This window comes from Notothenia rossii (genome assembly GCF_949606895.1).
Source record: "Notothenia rossii genome assembly, chromosome: 4".
Lineage (NCBI taxonomy): Eukaryota > Metazoa > Chordata > Actinopteri > Perciformes > Nototheniidae > Notothenia > Notothenia rossii.
Genome location: NC_136902.1, coordinates 15,788,388 through 15,808,138, shown reverse-complemented (window position 1 = coordinate 15,808,138; position 19,751 = coordinate 15,788,388). Strand labels below are relative to the sequence as shown.

Here is a 19,751-nt window from a genome sequence, read left to right as displayed (position 1 = left end):
ATTAAGTCGAGTCGGCACATTTAGAGGCAATCACACACAGTCTGGGACCGGAGCAGAAGATACAGATAACACTGAGGGAGGTGCCCGAACAGGCAGAAGGAGGAAGTGTGATAGAAAGATGAAGTGTTCAGATTGGTCACTTGAGACAAGAGCTGGCGAAAATAGATTAGGGAGGGCGCAGCAGGTGTGTAATGCAGTTTAGGTGACACCGCACAGAGAAATAACTGTTTCATCGCCCTTCTGCCCTCAGGAGGACAACACGACCAAGCCTAACGTAGAGGAGGGCATCACTCTGTTCTCCACTCTTCTCAATAACAAACACTTCCTGGTCACGTTTGTCCACGCCCTGGAGCAGCAGAAGGACTTCGCTGTACGAGACAGGTAAAAGCATCAACTAGAGACAGAAAAAGAGTCCATCGAGACAGACCATTACATCGAATTCAACCATATTGGGAGGAATAATAAAGCACCTTTAATGTATGTTTTTTGTATCAACAAGTGATGGAATGACTACAGTACATGTATTAGAAAGGTGTTCTCACGGTAGTCACAAACACACGTATACAAAAAGAAAATCTGATTTTCTCTTGTTTGACTATCTTGAGCTAATTGCATTGGTTTTACGGCTCGTAACTTTTTTGGTTCACTCCAGTGGCATCTGGCAACTGTTTTCAGCAACGCCTCTGGAAACCTGTAAACTGTACATCTTCCCAGGAACAAGCTAGCTAACAACAAGCTGGTGAATACAGTGCAACAATTACTTGCTATAAAAACCCAGGTACATTTCTCATGAGATATAGAAAAAACAGAGCTGTGGCCCAAAACTGAAATAAAAATGTTATATAACATGGTAGTATTTATATACAAGTTTTGATTTGCATTTCATTGTGTACATAACGTCTCTCTATTTTTCCAGTGTTTACAACAGAATTGTTAGACTTTCTCGTGTCTGTTGCTGCTGTGCACGGCGCAAATAACGTGTTTACTGTTCAGAAAAGTGGTTGCTCAAGCTTTGTAAATACTTGGTCATTTATCAGTATTGCTCTCTCGCTCCTGATGTCCTAAAACAATACCGTCATTGTGGACAATCAGAGAAGAATTCCAGAAGCAAGACCACATCCCTGTCCCAGCTCAGCGTCAGCACTTACTGACTAATGTGGCCCCTCTCTTCTGGATTAAAGGGGCTTTGTTAGGGAAATCCCCTGCACCTCTGGATTTACTCACCCGGATACTCCCGGCATTAGATCAGTCCTTTATTTGGCTCTGCAGTCACAGGTGCTGTGGGGAGGATGAAACCATGTTGTTGCTTCTGGCGTATAGTTATTTTTAAATCTCCAATGACCACACGTACTGACAGGGCATGTTTGGATGAGCCTGTGTTCGCTCATCTGTCTCCTCCGCTAATCTGTTTTCTCACCCTTTAGATGCAGCCTGGCGTCTCTGCTCACCATCGCTCTTCATGGAAAGCTGGAGTACTACACCAGTATCATGAAGGATCTGCTGGTGGACCTGATTGATGCTTCGGCCGCCAAGAACCCCAAACTGATGCTGCGCCGCACTGAGTCCGTTGTGGAGAAAATGTTGACCAACTGGATGTCTATCTGCATGTACAGCTACCTCAAGGTGGGGCATCGCTCAGTTACATGAGGCAGGCTTGATTAAAAAGCATTAACCACATCTCTGATTATTGACTCTACTTTTTTGTCTTGACCTCAAGGAAACGGTGGGCGAGCCTTTCTTCCTGCTGCTCTGTGCAATCAAGCAGCAGATCAACAAGGGCTCCATAGACGCCATCACAGGGAAGGCCCGCTACACCCTCAATGAGGAGTGGCTGCTGCGCGAGAACATTGAGGCCAAGCCACAGGTCGGACCCCTCACACACACTCCGTTTATATTCCACACTCTAGGTAGCGCTGACCGACAATTACTTTTTTGAAATGCTATGTTGCATATTTGATCAATTCTTTAACTGCTTTTTATGGAATAGGATATTGTGATTTTTATTGGATCACTGTGACATTTCGATTGACATTTTTGAGACACACTATATTTTGTACTTTTTAATGACAGTTTATCATGAGATAATATACTTTGACATTTTTGGGCCATTTTTCGTGACATACTATACAATGATTTTTTTTAATGCTGCGCTACACTGAAGATGTTTTGACTTTTGTGATGAGACACTGTGCCAGCCAAAAAGTGTCAGTCGAGCTGAAATGTAAAACTTTGCAAAGTTTGAAATGTGTTGCTCTCTGTTTATTTCGCAGAACATCAATGTCTCCTTCCAAGGCTGTGGCATGGACTCAATATCAATCAAGGTCATGAATACAGACACAATCAGCCAGGTGAAGGAAAAAATCTTAGAAGCCTTTTACAAAAACCTGCCATTCTCCCAGTGGCCCCGAGCAGAGGATGTAGACCTGGGTAAGAGCACATTTTCTCTGATTATTTTCATCCTTTCCCTCCCCTGCCGTCTGAGATATAGTAATCTCCTTTGCAAAAGGTCAGTTCCCCTCATGAAGCTCAACTAACCTGAGGCTGCAATATAATAAATGACAGAATGCATCGAGGAGAGTGTACAGTCATAATCACAAAGAGTTATTGCTTCCAAAAGCTGTGGAGCCTGCAGAGCTGATTTGATTAATGGTGCAAGAATATTTCCACAGGTCGCGACACAGAGACTTAGAGCACGGCTGCCCTCTGTCTCGCATATTCTTTTGCAAATTTGGGATGAAATTGTCTAATATCAACTCTCCTGTCTCCTTTCCCCTCAGAATGGTTTGACTCTGGCAGCAACAGTAAGGTCCTGCAGGACCTGGATAACTCCACATTGATGGAAGACGGCCGGAAGAAGCTCAACACGGTCTTCCATTACCAGGTGTGTGTTTGTTTGTGAGAACACTGTGATAGGTGTAGTCCTTGTGAACATGTATATTCCTGATATGTGACTGTAACAGCGGGGGTGTTGCAGGTGAGACCTCCTTGTAAGTGGTGTCCATGGGTGGGAAGACGCTCTCTGTTTCTCTGTGGCTGCACACAGTTAGTTTGTAGGTGTTTGTGTGTTTGTCTGCTGTTGTATGATGTTTCTCGTTGGACACAGGTCATTTACTGCGAGAAAACTGTAGCAGAGCTGCCGCTTTTCTACTGATGTTATGCAAATTCTGCATTTAGACATCATATATACACTGCAATTATACAATAATTAGTAAGCATTGTCCGGTAAAAGAAAACTCTGGATAATTATAGTGTTTAACACTTGTTATTGAGTACAAAATTGGTTACCTGTCAATTACCTGTTACCATGACAACATCAATGATGTGTGTGCAATGTATTATCTAACTCCTAGATCCCCTCTAGTCTATGAATTATTTAAAGACGGAATAACAGTTTGTGTTTCTGTTCACCTTCCCTCCTAATTTATGCTTTTTTCTATCTCAGTGAAAAAACACCAGAATCTATGAATATGCAAATATTTTTCAATTTCCCAGAAGAAAAGTCGCCCACAAAAAGATGATTTATTAAGTATAATTACGATGTTGTGAATTTATGTCAGGTGATATGAATAAGATAATTGGGTTGTAATTGCACCTAATAAATCATATTTTTTGGAGCTTCTATTTTTTAAGCAGGAGCCCCATTTCTCTTAAAATACTTTCTACCATTACGCCTTCTTACCTAATGTCATGTTGGGATGTTCAAAGTATTATAAGGGTTTAGCTGCCAACACGTGTCCTACTTAACAGAAAAGTCCAAGTTTTCACATGCAACTTGTGTAAGCTGCATATTAGACCACGACTGGCTTAAAGTAAGTTGAGATGTCACTAAATAATGTTTGTAGGTCCACATTATTATCAACTCAGATGAAAGGTGAGCACAGAGAAACTTTTCACACTGATCACTGTTAAAACAAACGCCTCTCATCCATCATTCTGAAAGTCAAACATTAAAATAAAGTAAGCAAACATATGTATTTCTAATGGAAGGGGGCTTTAATGATTTAAAGCATTTTTTTAACTGTTCAAGACTTACTCATTGATAATGCTAGTCTAATATGTTCAATACTTAATCATTAAAAATACAAATTCCAATATCTTTTCACATAGTGCATACATCAATGCAGGAAACTAACCAACCATCTCTTACATATTCAATGAATTAACTTTACCATACATTACTTCTACTACGAGTAATACTACTAATAATAATATGCTTACATACACACTTACTACCTGTACATTCTATAAAAAAACAACACATTTTTATTTTAATGGCACATTAATTCAGGAGATTAAATTATTGTATTATAAACTTGCAATAAAATAATAATATAACGCAATTTAAATCAAACACAACACTCACTGCAAAATAAAGTAAAGGTCATGCCGTTAAGCATTTGGTTATGTGTATGTTTTTTCATGTCTAAGTTAATTTGTCCGTGAGTGAGCAGTCGTTCAGCGACCCTCGACCTTTGGCCCCTTTACCTGTACTTGTTAAGTGCTCTGTTTAGTTTTTGCTGAGCCATGGGACAGAGTTGTGAAAGCAGTGAGCTGCAGCGTGTACAAACAGTCTGGGTTCACTGGTGAGGCTGTTCAATCCATTTCACTGCAGGTTGACTTTAATGAGCCCTGCCAGGCTCCTGCAGACTTGCCACCACTCTAGATGCACGCAATACTGACACACACAGATACACATATACACACATACACATATACAGATACAGATACAGACACATACACATACACATACACATATACATATACACATACAGACACACACACACACACACACACACACACACACACACACACACACACACACACACACACACACACACACACACACACACACACACACACACACACACACACACACACACACACACACACACACACACACACACACACACATACCCACCTCTCAACACTGCACTCCCCTGGAGGGCATGCTTAATGATGCTGTTCTGGTGCACCCCGGCTCACCTCTGACCCTGTGCCCTCTGTCCTTTCTCCTCTTTCTTTCCTCCCTTCTTCTTCTTCCTCTCTCCCTTCACAGATCCCAGAGGGGGCATCGCTGGCCATGAGCATGAAAGACAAGAGAGATAACACCCTTGGGAGAGGTACGTCACCTTCAAACACAAACCACTCCCTGTCGCTTTGTCGCACACACTTGGATAAATACACGCACTCCCTGGATCACAGGAAACAGAACATGCTTAGCTGCTCACGAGAACACGATACGCTCATGTAAACATGAAACCACACACCTTCCTGTCCCCAAAAGACACGGCGGACATCTAAACACACTCGCGGCTAATAAATCACAACACTAATGCTTTACACAGGAGTTACGACACCTCCTCCTTTTCTGTGTTATAGATATAACCCATTAGCATATTTCAGCTTTAGGGAAATAATGCGACACAAGTGGGCCCATTGTCCAACTTCAACATGTAATATAATGAGGCCTCTGCCTGTTGATGGATGAGTTTACATACAGTACAGCTTTTAATGGCCTTGTCCATTCTATGCTTAGGGTCTACCTGACATAATCAGTACCAGACCAGAGCTCAGTGCTGCTCCGGCTATGTCCATCAAAGACTCTCCTCTCATTCATACTCTGCCAAAAATAAGCTTATGTAGACCAAACCTGGCTCCGGCTTCAAAGCGTCAAGGGGGTGTTATGAGCCTGTATTGGTCCCTGGTTAATATAAAACACTGTCCTGCTTGCCTGTGATCAGTGTCGAGGGTCTGGACTGGGGCCCGCTGGGCAGGAGCTTCTCTGGCAGAGTCGGCTGTAATGAGAAAACACTCACAATACTGTTCTGTGTGTATCTGCACAAATGCATGCCTTTTGTTTTCCTCTAGTGCACATACAATGATTTACTGTATTTGTTTTTCAGCTTTGAGCTTGTGTTTGGAAAACGCGTCTACATGTATTCATATATGTTCACGTATGCACACGGTGTGTTTGTGTTTAGTTCTATATACAAACCAGTGAGGTTTATGCACTTTCCCAGCGCTGGCCGAGCATTACCATCTCATTACACCGGCTCCAGAACCAATCACAGACTCTGTGTCTGTCTGCCCTAATCTCTCTCTTTTCTCTCTCGATTCACTCGTAATCTTTCTCCTTCATTCTCTCAGACAGCCCCCCTCTCCTCCCAGCCCACAGTCCACCTTAATCACTTTCTCCTCTTGCATGTACTCTATCTCCCTCGCTCTACTGTCAATCTCCCCCCTGTGTGTTTCTTTTCTCCTTCCTATCTGTCACACTCCTATGTGCCCCCTCCTCCTGTCTCCTCTCGCTCTCTCAGGTCTCCACCTCGCTGATTGCACATTGTTTCATGCTGTATGTTTCTTTCTTTGTCTCTTTCTGCTTTAGTTAAAGATCTGGATACCGAGAAGTATGTACACTTGGTAAGTATCTCATCAACAGTTCACTCCCAGAGCTTTTCCTGTGTGTGCCACTGTCAGTCAGCCCGGAGCAGGCATGATGATAGAGAGAATGGGGGGGTGAATGGAGGTGAAAAGGAAAGCTGCTGAGAGGACATGACAGCACTAATGCCACTTAAGCTCTTTTATAAACGTCAGCCAAGATATGGGCCCTTTGACTTTAGAATAATGAGTTCCTTTGAACACAATTTGCCGGATGAATAGTTAGTTTTGCAGGACAGTTCTGTGGTCTCTTATTTTGACGAGGAGGTGGATTTGAATGTTTTCTACTATTCCCCTACCCCCATTTCGACCTGTATGAGCAACTCAGACACATGATCCTGTACACAGCAAACAGAGAGAACAATGAGAATTCCCCCACTTCCATCATTTCCTCAATTCTGTATATCATCTAGTTCTTCAAAAGTACCCTGATGTGGTTTCTGGATCATGTGTCTAATGCAAGAAGCAGAAAAATCCCCCCGCTGAGGGCGGAGACAGCGGAGACAGTAGAGCATTCATTGTGCTTCTTATGAGGGGTTTTATTGCTTCAACTTGTGTGTAGTATGTTGACTTTTGGTTTCTGGTTTTCAGGTCCTACCTCATGATGATCAAAATGACCACAAGAGGTCACACAGGACGAGCCACCGAAAAAAGGTCCTTCCTGAAATCTACCTGACGCGCCTGCTGTCTACTAAGGTGAATATAAGGGGCAAGACACACTAAAGTAGCAGCCTGTATACTGAGCCCTCTTTCTATGTCTCCTTTCCATGGCCCTTATTAGCCTCAGGAGCCATCTCTAAATTCCCACATCCCATGAAACCATATCTCCTTTTCTCTTTTCCTCTACAGGGAACTCTTCAGAAGTTCCTGGATGACCTCTTCCAAGCCATCCTCAGCATCCCTCAGGACCGCCCCCCTCTGGCTATCAAATACTTCTTTGACTTCCTGGAGGAGCAGGCTGACAAGCGGGGCATCACAGACCCAGACACCCTGCACATCTGGAAAACCAACAGGTAGACATCTGAACGCTGTGTTCAAAGTCCCCTTTGGGCATCTCACTGTGGGCGTGCAAGTCTTTAAAAGCGTATCTTTCCGTCTGTGTGCAGTTTACCTCTGCGGTTCTGGGTGAACATCCTGAAGAATCCTCAGTTTGTGTTTGACATCGATAAGACGGACCACATGGACGCCTGTCTGTCTGTTATCGCCCAGGCCTTCATAGATGCCTGCTCCATTTCCGACCTGCAGCTTGGAAAGGTGAGATTAACTATCTTTTTATTTTTCTATCTGGAAACTGGCAACATTACATGTTCTGAGTTAGATAATAGCAGTTCCTGTACCGATGGGTGCACAGACAAACTGGATCATTTTGGTATTAAGAGTTATAAGGAGCATCTTTTTCTATGACTTACTCTATGGACTTTCTTTGTGAAGGACACTGGTGATAATTATATCCTTTGGAGGTGTTGGGAAGTCACATTGACTCAGAGAAAGTGTTCAACTTTTGACACACCTGTCCTTTTTGCAGCATTTTTGACTCGTGTCTCTCGAGGAATTTGACCACACACCTCCCGAGTCCCCCTGTGAACCTAGCTCTTATCCCTAAGCCTTCAGACTGTCAGCTCCAGCTACCTCTTCTCATGTTATTTCAGCCGAGTCGGCTGATCCAAGGTCATGAGCACCAGGAATCTCTTTTTTTGTGCTGTGCGTGTGTGTGATGTGGGTGTGTGCGTGTTTTCGGGCAAGCGCATGTCCGTCTGTCTGTCTGTCAGCATGGGTGTGTGTGTGCTTGCATGTCAATGTCCTTACTGCTCACAAATCCCTCTCATCCCTCAGACACTGTGACCCTGAGCACGCTCTGCTTCCTGTCTCTCTCTGAGTGGCTTCCTCCCTGGAGGCAGCCGAGGACTCATCAAATGATGCTCCTCTTTCTCTGAGAAACTGTCTGATTTATACACTTCAGTTCAGTGCCAAAGAGCCAGCACACTCACCGCACAAATATTCCCACATGCATTTCAATGCTCGATGCAAGGACATGCATTAAAACTCCTGCAATGAGGCGTTTCCACACACACTGTTGCGTCCTCATTAAAATGTTGCATCTGGCTGTGCACGTATTGAGGAGTCACAGGTTCAAGGATATGGCAACATGCTTTACTGTAGGACATTTGAATCATTGATACTTTGTACATTTGGGAAAGTAAATTGGGGATATAGAAATGTATAGATATGAGTCAGTAAAGTGCTTACATTTACAGTATATATTCTTACAAGTGCTTACATTTACAGTATATATTCTTACAAGTGCTTACATTTACAGTATATATTCTGTGCAATATGACATAAATCTATTGCTCAACATACATAATATAGAGTTTTGCAGTGATGGTCAAATCATCCGACTATATAACTGTGTCATTTTATTGAAATGTTCAACATACTATAGGTCTACTGTGTCACATGTCCGGAGACACATACTATATTTCATAACTTTTTACACTATGCCTTTATTTTTTAATTGTCGACTATTACGACATACCATGTCGTTGTTTTTTTTTTACATTTTCGACTACTACCACCTATTTCTTTCCAGATATTTATGCATTACTATACTATGTAACAGTTTTCATCATATTATACAATATTCATTTTTGACGTACTTTACTATGCCTTTTTTCAATATGCAGTACGTTTACGTTAAAACCATATGTCCTTTTTGTAATATTTTCTTTTTTTCAAGATACTAAACACTGACCTTTTATTCAAAAATATTATACCATGTCGTTTTTCCCTGATATTTTAGAGATACTATACTTTGTAGTTTTTTTCAGATATTCATATGGCATTACACATACATTACCATTACTATGACTTTTGATGACATATGACATATGCTATGACTATGCTATGACTTTTTACGACATAATTGTCTAACTTTTGATATGCCGTACAAGAGTATGACTTTTCTGATTCTTCTCGCATATTATACTGTGACTTGTTTCTTTTCTACAGCATTTTTTGGTGGAATTATGACACAGACAGGATACTATAATTTTTCAATGACTTTTTATGACTTTCATATACCTCTAGCAATGACAGTCACTTGTTTGTCTGTATGAGTGTGTTGATGGCCTCGGGACAGGCAGTGAGGTGTACGGGTCTGGATTAGCAGTAGCACAGCAGGGGTGACCGAGAGAGGGGTAGGAAACCAAGCAATGGTTGGTGTTTCCACGGAAACCCTCTTATCTGGCAATATGCACACATGGAGGGCCACGGGGTCACAGGGGGGTTACCAGGCAGATGGGCGAGCAGCAGGAAGTGACCTTGTAGACAGGAAGCGAGAGGGCTCCCTATCAGAAGGAGGCTTTCCACTCACCTGGCACCTTTTTAAAGCACACAAACATGCACACACATGCAAAGAAATACACAAATTAGGTGACACAGATAACTCATGACACATAGAAATATGAAGGTGCGCTGTAAGCACATTCACTGATGCTGAAAGCTGAGGCTGTCCTACTTTCTCCCTGTCCCTTTCTCTCATATACAGCACACCAACACCTACACACACACTTACTTGCACAGTAGTCACCACTAAAACCAGAATATGCCCACAACCTCTTAGCCCCGCTACTTTGCTTTGTGCTTGAATAAGCAGCAGTGCCTGAAGTGACTGTGGAGAAAGTGGCGGAGGCATGAAGGAGTATTGTTTAGACTGGAATGTTCCTCTGACTCTGAGTTTGTGAGTCTCCTGTTGTGCAGAAAGGAAACGGTTCCCTCCCTCCATTGTCTTACTATAGCCTGCTTTGGATCGGGTCTTCAACAATGTCCTCCAGTCCTACTGAACAGCTCCCTATTAGGACATAAACCTGACTGCCAATGATGTACAAACCTCTTCATTCAAGATTTAGGGTTTAAATTATTGATAAACTCTAAGAGGAGCGTTGCTACATTGCTTTTAGCATGCAGTTTTACATGGACCTTGAACATGTTCATCAAATGATGTGTGGGTGCTGGGGGGAAGTTACTGAGCTCAAGGACAGTCTGTGTCAAGCTTGCTCGCATTTCCTCCCGGGCATCGTAGCTACACTGCCTAACTAAAATGGATATTGCTGCAATAAATGGTTAGAAATGTTCTGATTGCAACATTTTTGTTTTTTTCAGGACTCCCCTACCAACAAGCTGCTGTATGCCAAGGAGATCCCAGAGTATAAGAAGAGAGTGCAGTGCTACTACAAGCAGATACAGGACATGCCACCTCTTAGCGAGCAGGAGATGAATGCTCACCTGGCTGAGGAGTCACGAGTGAGTAAAGTGTTCCCTGTGTGTTAGGGATCTGGCTCCACAAAAGCCATCAATCACACGTTTTATTGTGGAATCTAATGCATGTCTTTTGTCCATCCTGCAGAAATACAGAAATGAATTCAACACCACCCTGGCCTTGACAGAAATCTACAAATATGCCAAGAAATACAGAACACAGGTAAGAAAGGAGATGTTACTTTCTGTCCTTCTGATCCCAGAATCAGATACCATATGTTACTCGTGTTTAAACTGGCCCTTCGCTGAACGCCTCGACCCCTTTTGCTTTTTTAAGTTTCAACAGATGGGTATCAGAGCGTGACATATCCGTGTGGAGGATCTTATGCATGTTGAGAAATGTTGTAAACTGTTTTAAATCTGTCACTCAAAGGTGTTCACTCTAAGCAAACAACATGCTGTTTAGCCTCCTTTTATCTATCACCCCTAGCCGCCTAATAAGATGGTTAAGTTGCTGCTTCATGTGTTTTCTATTTCTTTATTAACCAACCCTTTACAAGCCCCTGCAGTCTTCTCCAGTGTTTCTTTACTGCTGTGACTATTCTCAAGAGAGGCTTAGTGAGTGGTTACTGTGCCTTAATGGAGCACCCTCATGATATTGCCGTTTAGATTCTTTCCTCTGTCATGCTACTGTACTGACGTGGGCCAGGGGCTTAGAGTCTGATTCACAGAGCTCTGTGAATGGCCCCTGATTGCCTATTCTCTTGCCCCAGCTCAGTTTGCTCTGCTTCGTGTCACACTGCTGCTAAGAGCCCATAAATCCCTCTTGCACCGTGACATCTATTGGGCATGAAAAACAGAGCAGATGTGGGTTTTGTAAATATGTGAAGAGTTAAGGCTTTTGTGGTGTTGAGGCATGCGTGAAGGCTGTCGAAGAGGCTGAAGCACTTCACTTGTTCTTCTTGCCGCTTTCCCTTTTCCTCTTGCTCAACTTTCTATGTCCAGGCAGGTGGCTGATTTCCTCCCTCCCCTAGATAGATAGATGGATGCATGAATGCACCACAGACACTAAAAGTCTATGTTTCTTTTTCTATCTCCCTCGATCAGGTGGTGACCGCTCTGGAGTCGAACCCTACAGCACGTCGCACTCAACTGCACCACAAGTTCGAGCAGGTCATTGCGCTCGTGGAGGACAACATCTACGAGTGCTGCAGCGAAGCCTGAACCTGCCAGTGTCTTTTCTACTAGCCATCTCTTTCTCCTGCTGACAGCTGCCTTTCTCCTGCCTCCATAGTTACTTGGGAATGTCTGCCTTCATACGGAGTTAGCCTTCATAAGTGTCATTATTTCCCACAGACTATAAGAAGCGTGGAAGGTGGCAAAGGACTTAAACCTGCCTCTCAAGCGCCGTACATTTGCGAGGTGTTCCTCCTCTGATCTGGGAACGCCGAGCTATTTTCCCAAATCTTTCTCCAGTTTGGCTCAGCTATGCTTTAGAGGGAAGGTGTAAGGGCGTGGAGATGAGTCTTTACAGTTACTGGGACCTACAGTAAGCCCTGGTGGCGATTTTAACGCACTGAACCCTTTTCTTAAGGGAACGAGCCAATGATGCACTGTACTGTATTATAATGTCCATAGCAATATTTATAGATGTGTTATAATGATTTCAAGTGGCCTGTCCATCAGGATGAGTAAGAAGCACCTCGATAAACTCCTCATCTCCTAAGGCCTGCATAGTTCTCAGGTGTGCTTGGTGAAGATGGGGGACCCCGCTCCCATCGGTGCTTTGATGGATACGTCCCAATGTGCTTTGCAGGTTTGATGATGGATTGAGGAGAAATGGAGAGAATATAAATGATTGAGATTTATTGAATAAGATCTAATGTAGTTCACTGGGAAGAGCTGCATTAGTATAGACGTGTTGATCAGTGTGCTTGTTAACGAATGAACTTAATGTTGGATTCTGACCAATTTAAAAGAGGGAAATTTACATTTATGAGAAAAAAGTGAACTCAATATAAGGAGAGACTGTATTTGTGATGCCAAATGACTTGTCAGAGTGTGAAATAAATTACAGTATTTAGGCTTTTAAAGTGTCTAATGATGACAATGTGTATTTTTCTAAGTCTCAATGTGCTTCATTTACACGTGCATTACAGCATAGCACATTTTAACAACATTTGAAATTAGAAAAGAAACCATTAAGATCTGGCCTGCCACCCAAAAGCGCACAAACTTGCATCTGGAACTTATCAGAGAGCCTTGTAAACATTATCATGAAAATGTGAGGGAGGGGAAAAGTCGTGCAGACATTTAGCTTTGTTTTTATTGCAGGACACAGAACAACTTCCACAGGACCCCAGGTTTAACATAATAAACAAAATAATATCCCCATTTCTCTATAATATACACACTGCGTTCTGACATCCTCCACACACACACACACACACACACACACACACACACACACACACACACACACACACACACACACACACACACACACACACACACACACACACACACACACACACACACACACACACTCTTGCAGGAGGTGCCCTCTCCCTGCAGAGGATTTTTTTCTGGTCCATCTGTTTACACTCATGTCTCAGTCAATGCCAAGAGCAAACTAACAACCCCAACTCCATAAATTCAAGAGGAGAGACAAGACCACAGCCCCATCTGATACCTTAAAAACTCAAAATATTCATGACTAATCTCACCAAAGTAATCATAAAATGGATTGATTGAAGCGCATTTTGGGGTTATATATAGCTGCAACGTATACCAGTTTTTATTGACCTATTATGTGTTTTGGGGTAGTGGGGAGCTTGGAATGTGTTCAGTTGGATCATCACAACACCCCTTGATGCCGGGTTAAACTCGGTTAAGCCAGCTGAACACTTTCCATGATTAAATGGATTGAAAATACAAATGCTGACTCTAGAGATCGTCAGTCCAACCGAGAGAGTGGTTGTGCCTGGGCAGTGAAGACACATGGAGAGGTAAGTCAAGAGGATTGGCCAATAGAGGAGCGCTGCTTGGCGTGGGCGGGTCCCTAGGTGTGCAGGGACAGATGGGACATCAAAGGTAGTAGGGGGGGGGAGGGGGGGAACTGGTCAAGCAGGGGCCACTTGGCTGGATATGACTGAAGTCTGAGTTTTGGATGTGGAAGCACCAGAGACCTCAAACTCTCCAAATGGGTTTTTTCCACAACACACCGTGGTGATCATGCAGTTTCTGAACTGGAGGCCAAGAAGGAGAAGAACATAAGAATCAGAGATTACATTCCCTCATTGGTGGAAGAAGGATGCACATTCTATAAAGTACAGGCACCAAAAGGTTAATAGCACCAATACATAAATAAGAAATAACACTTACATTGAAGTACATTGGTTAGAACCATCAGGTAAATGTAAAATAAGATTAGCCTGTATTGATCCCCAATTGGGAAATGTAGGTGTTGCATCAGCACACGAACAGATGTAAGTACAAATAGAATGATAAATAAAGACTATAAAATAGCAATTTGAAATAAAAATACTCACTTTAAAAAAATGCCTCTTGTAATATTAATGTTATTGTACAAGACATTATTAAGCTTGAAACGTTTTGATTGGAGCGAAGCTAGTCATTACTGCTTTTAATAGAGTTTGTTAATTTAGTCTTCTGCTTTCCAATCTCTAGTAGTATGATGTAAAAAAGTAAAAGCACATAAACAAAATGTAATCAGGTTCTGTACTTGATAAACTGTACATTTTACCAATGCCTTCATTACACCTCTCTTAAACACAGTCACATTTCTTCACGTACCTGTCTGTTCAGCAGAATGTAGATGATCGGGTTGTACAGAGCAGAACTCTTGGCGAAGAAGGCGGGAGCGGTCATGAAGACTGGTCCAAACTCAGTCCCTTGATTGGCAAAGACGTACCAGGCCACGGTGGCGTAGGGCACCCAGCACATCAGGAAAGACATCACCATGACGATAACCATGCGGGTCACCTCCTTCTCCGCTCTCTGGGTGGATTCAGACTCCTGCTGCTGGGCTGCAGCCTGAAAACACACAGATAAAGGTCACCATGAAGGTCTGTGATGCAAATGTTAACAAAAGGGTGAGCCAATCACCAACTTAAAAAAACTAAACCGGATTAAAGCACTAAACAAAGTGATATGTCCTTTAATCAATGGACTTACACTTACAAAGGATAATAGTGGATTTGACTGGATGAATGAGACTTGAATTACACTGCGTGAGTTGTGTGAGAGTTTGTAAACAGATGCTTTAAGTCGCACTTCAATCAAGTAGTAGTATGAGTAATTTAAAAACAAATGATAATTCTGTTGAATGTACTAATACTCTCCAAATGTAAGTGCAAATAAAGACATTATCTGAAATGTATGGGTCAAATTGCATATTGAGGCTTTAAAATAGAAAGTCTGGTGCTGTTTCAGATTCCAGCCTAATAACAGATTTTGTTTGGTCAATTTGGGACAGCACAAAATAAATGGTGAACACACATACAGACCCAACAGTTACAAATCAAGGATATTATTGTTTTGAGGGGATTTGTCTGGCTCCCCGTGGTGAATTTAATACCAAAGTTTGCTCTCTTTTAGCTCTGTTTTTGGTGTCTTCTAGCCCCGGTTTGTGCAGTGTTAGATATATTCGGGCCACTGAGGCAATTGTTACCTAAAACATGTGAACCACAAACTACAGCTCGGTCTCCAGCAGCTCCTCAGGGAGTCTGGCTGCTTGGCTGCCAAATGCTCCACGGTGTTCACCAGCTCATCAGAGAGTGGACTAAAACAGTAAAGTTTACTGGGACAGACCAATAGGAGCTTAAACTTGTTATAATAAATACCTGTAAGTTCTTAAGTGCATGCAAACCCCTCACATTATTTGAATTGTCTTTTAGTTGATAATAAAACAAAATATATAAATAATTGCCGCCTTGTAAAAAAGTCAGCATTATTTTAAACTATTAATGACTGCTCATATATTATACATGTTGTTATACTATTATTAATGAGGGCATCAGGGTGACACTGAGCAGGCAGACTGCCCTTCAGCTGGAGGACCGGGTATAAAGCTGCCGTGTTGGCAATGATCTGCCCTCCTGAAGTGTCCTTGAGCCACTAAATCCCCACATCTCCGCGCTGTGATGTCGCTAACGTCCCTGTGGAGGGGAGGAAGCTACAAAATAACTAAAAATATTTTCTTTACAAGGATAAAGAAGGTATCACATCCTTATTAATAATATGTGGCCAGGCTTACCGCTCGCACAGTGCAGAGTAGGCGACTGTAGCAGAAGAAAATGATGAAGAGGGGGATCGTGAAATGGAGGACAAACATATAGATGACGAATGAGGTGTTGTGGAACTCAGGATTGGGAGTGTAGTAGTCGATCCCACAGGAACACTGCATTCCCTCTGGGATGTACCTGCAAGCCACACAGAATCATTTCTATCAACACAATCACACACCGTATTTGATTCTAGATATGAGTTTTTGCGTAAGTGTGCTAAAAGTAAATAAAGGTAATCTCAGATGTAATCTCAGGTGTGCAAATGAGAAAAATGTTGGTTTGGCTTTGAAGCCTCTATCCTAGTTTTTAACACTGAATTATACAGTACCGTGACCATCCGAGCAGAGGGGGAAGAGCACAGGTCAGGGCCATGATCCATGTGAAAGCCAGGCCAGCTATGGCATGTTTTTCCTCAAAGAGGAAGTTGGTCATTGGTTTACAGACCACAACGTAGCGCTCAATAGCCAAAACCACCAGGGACCAGAGACCAATCTCTCCTAAAGTGTAAAATAAAGCAGTATTTTTATATTTCACACTCACATAATCTCAAAAAACGTTTGTTTTTAAAATGTTCACAGAAGAAAGTGAAATACAAATCTAGACAATAGCATTTGGGTCATTCTACAGAAAAGGTGGAAGTACTGTCACTTACTTTTGCAGACACCAAAATACATGACGTTGACCTAATACTCATATTCATGTTGAATAAATAGAGATTGTCTTTGCAATGGTACTAAATAAAAAAATGAAAAAAATTGTTTTATACATAAATTGCAATTTATTTAAAATGCCAAGTCCAAGGAACTGCCTTGTCACTTTGATCATACATGGAAGTGAAGCCTAGTCTTCATTTAAAATATTTGTTTTTCAATAAATAAATCTCATTCATATTCACATCACATTACATACATTAAATATAACACTGAAATGGTAAAAAAAACGCAAATTATTATTAATAATATCCAATAAATGTCAGTCACCCAAAATTACGTCATTGGTGTTACTGCTACACAAAACGCTTTTATTTTGAAGTAATGTACTGTCTCTGAAGTGCCTCCTGTAACAAGAGAACATTTGAGGCAGTGCAGTGGACAAAGACATAAGGAAAGTCAGATACTTCTTACTTTGTTTGTTAAAGGTGTCATTTTATCTTCAAGTTTTACGTGCGTCTTTCAAGTCTGTCATTAGTGTTACTAATTTCATAGCCCTAGGGGTGGACGTTTGAATGGGAAAATGTATTGTATGGAAGAGTTAAACGATTTTGATATTGATTGAATCCATATTTGGTCTGACACATGGCAGCAATTTTGTTAAAATGGTAGTGTTTTCTCCAAATTGTCACTGGTGTTACCGTCACTGGTGTTACTCTTCTTCTTGGTAACACGTAACACCAGTGACATTCCTATACAAAATAAGCTTTGTATAAAATGTATAAAAATAATACAAATACTTTAAGCTCTACTTGTTGTGGATTCATCAAGTTAAGAGTTAGTTATTGCTATTTAACATGTTTTAGATGTGTTTAGAAGGAATATATTTCAGCAGATTTGTATCACCCAGATTCCACCTTTTCTGTAGAATGACTCATTTAGCATACCAAGTACATTTACAGCAAATTCACATCCTTCTCTCTTACCTCCTAAGGTGGCAAAGAATCCCTCAACGTTGCAGCCGGTGACGCCCAAGATGAAGTACCCGTTCAGGGCGGTGTAGAGAGCAACCGTGAAGCCGCCAACCACCATAAAGAGGTCGGCCACGGCCAGGTTGAGCAGGACATAGTTCAGAGGGTTCCTCAGCCTTTTGTTTTTGACGGTGACAAAGAGTGTGAGGAAGTTGATGGGGAAGGCGGTAAAGATGAGGAACAGCATATACGCAGCCACAATAGAGTACTTCCAGGGCTCAGCCAGGTAGTACTGAGGGTGTTCAAAGGGGCTGCGAACCACCCCAGTCTTGTTAGACATGGGGACATAAAAGTTGGGTCCTTCTGTGCCTTTCATGGCTGCAGATGGGGATGTTCTTCCTTCTCTCCGGGACTTTTACACTATAATAAAATAGTCTGTGTCTCTTGTCAGAATAAAATACTGTGAAGTAGTGCAGCCGTAGTGCAAAGAGGGTAGAAAGGTCGGCTGGAGGGATGGATCCTGTGAGAGGAGGATGTGTTCTGCAGCCCCCTGAGGTGATGCAGCACCTTTTAACAGGCCGGTGGGATTAGTGACTCTGACTTGCATGGAGCAAAGTATAAGCAGAGAGGGAATTAAGACACTCACCTCAGTCTGTCCCTCTCTCATATTCACATACAGCATTACAAGGGGAGAACTCTAGAAATAGCTATGCAGTATGTGAAGTATTTTCAAGGTGAGAGGTTACAGCAATGGCTATCCAAACCCCATAATTACTGTCAAGTGCATCAATGCATCATCAGAATGAGAGGAGAGAGAGTAGGAGGGAACGAGCCTATTTGTGATTCAAACCGTTCAGAGTGGACAAACTATAAATTACATTTCTTGAGCAATCCAACTTATTTGTATCCCTAAAAGCCTAATCCCCAACCACTGCATAATGCAGGGCCCAACTCATAGCCCTAAGAGTAATCAGAGTCAGTGGCGCATACCGCTCAGAGCATGCACTCTCACTCCACTTCTCTGTTTTTACAGACGGAAAACCTGAAGTTTAATCTAAAAGAGTAAGAAGCAAATATGACCATCTTTGTAACACTGTTAAGAAAACCCACTGTAATACAAAAAGTACCAAAACATTTTATTGAAAAGGGTTTTTTCGTAACAAAATAAAAATACATTTTCATGACTAAACAGATGTCCCGTACTGTTATAAAACACACAGTACAGTATACAAGCTTGTGGAATGCGTTCGTGGCATCTGGTATAGATGTTTTCCACTTGGTGGAATTGCGTTTCTTAAATAAACGTTTTTTATAGCAATATTATTTTACACTATGCACACATGCTGCCTCTAAAGTGATGATGTTGTCACTGATAGATCAAGGTAATCTGATCCTTATAATCCGATTGGTTGTTGGTGCACTTTTCCTGCACTCTATAATGACCAACACAACAACACTAGAGGTATTACGTCTGTCAGTCATCCTCTGAGGACAAAGGGCTGCTCCTCAAAGGGAGCTTGAGGAACAGCAAACAAAACAGTTAGATTAACTTAAAGATAAAACATACAGTATTTTTATGCAAATTACAGGGACAAATATATTACAATGCAAAACAAAAAAAATTCCCAACCCATCTGAAAACCAACTGCATGATAAAAGGGAGAAACATATCAGCTACAGGACATACAAATACAAACGTTTTAAATAGATGCTCTAGTTTTAAAGTCCATCAGTTTGGTTCATCGATGGGTCGGCGGCAATAAGGACAGCAGTTGTGCTGAAGCACCAGGAGCTCATAGTCCTCACTGTGGAACATCTACGAGGAAATACAAAGATAGGAACATCACAAAACAGAACAGATCGGACATTAAATGTTATCTGTATGAGGATATGGAAGCCCTGGGAGGCAAGTCAAAGAACAGGAACAAGATAATTCTGGTGATCCATTTTCTAATCCTTATCTAAACAGTTTTCTCTGTGGTTCATGGGTTGTGAAGAAAAATGTTTTCAAAGCTTTGTCCGGTATGGGTGATCTCAATATTCTTTGACTTGAACCCTTTCACAGTGTGTTTTCAGATCATAAATTCTAGCACTTTGGTTGCTTCAAAAATGATAAACTTTTGGTT

General features: G+C 41.9%; 3 protein-coding genes across 4 annotated transcripts in view; 1 reads left to right on the top strand and 2 right to left on the bottom strand.

Moving 5' to 3' along the window:
* The window catches only part of plxnd1 (plexin D1), a 63,551-nt gene extending 50,763 nt beyond the window's left edge, over positions 1–12,788 (top strand). Inside the window, exons 24-36 of the mRNA XM_079677184.1 lie at positions 251–381; positions 1,425–1,623; positions 1,718–1,864; positions 2,271–2,427; positions 2,778–2,881; positions 5,057–5,120; positions 6,386–6,420; positions 7,030–7,134; positions 7,288–7,451; positions 7,545–7,692; positions 10,600–10,740; positions 10,844–10,918; positions 11,803–12,788. Coding sequence (XP_079533310.1) covers positions 251–381; positions 1,425–1,623; positions 1,718–1,864; positions 2,271–2,427; positions 2,778–2,881; positions 5,057–5,120; positions 6,386–6,420; positions 7,030–7,134; positions 7,288–7,451; positions 7,545–7,692; positions 10,600–10,740; positions 10,844–10,918; positions 11,803–11,919 — 1,587 coding nt within the window. The 3' untranslated portion in view covers positions 11,920–12,788. The remainder of the gene's footprint in view (positions 1–250; positions 382–1,424; positions 1,624–1,717; positions 1,865–2,270; positions 2,428–2,777; positions 2,882–5,056; positions 5,121–6,385; positions 6,421–7,029; positions 7,135–7,287; positions 7,452–7,544; positions 7,693–10,599; positions 10,741–10,843; positions 10,919–11,802) is intronic.
* Positions 12,390–18,019, bottom strand: exorh (extra-ocular rhodopsin). Its single transcript, XM_079677185.1, has 5 exons — positions 17,641–18,019; positions 16,333–16,501; positions 15,974–16,139; positions 14,512–14,751; positions 12,390–13,943 (listed from the first exon to the last, which is right to left on the bottom strand). The coding sequence occupies exons 1-5, from the start codon at positions 17,999–18,001 to the stop codon at positions 13,818–13,820; spliced, it is 1,062 nt and encodes a 353-aa protein (XP_079533311.1). The 5' UTR covers positions 18,002–18,019; the 3' UTR covers positions 12,390–13,817.
* A 723-nt stretch (positions 18,020–18,742) lies between these two features.
* Positions 18,743–19,751, bottom strand: part of ift122 (intraflagellar transport 122 homolog (Chlamydomonas)) — a 24,682-nt gene continuing 23,673 nt past the window's right edge. For both annotated transcript variants that reach the window (XM_079678849.1, XM_079678850.1), the window contains exon 29: positions 18,743–19,441. In XM_079678849.1, the coding sequence (XP_079534975.1) occupies positions 19,355–19,441 (87 nt within the window). In that variant the 3' untranslated portion in view covers positions 18,743–19,354. The remainder of the gene's footprint in view (positions 19,442–19,751) is intronic.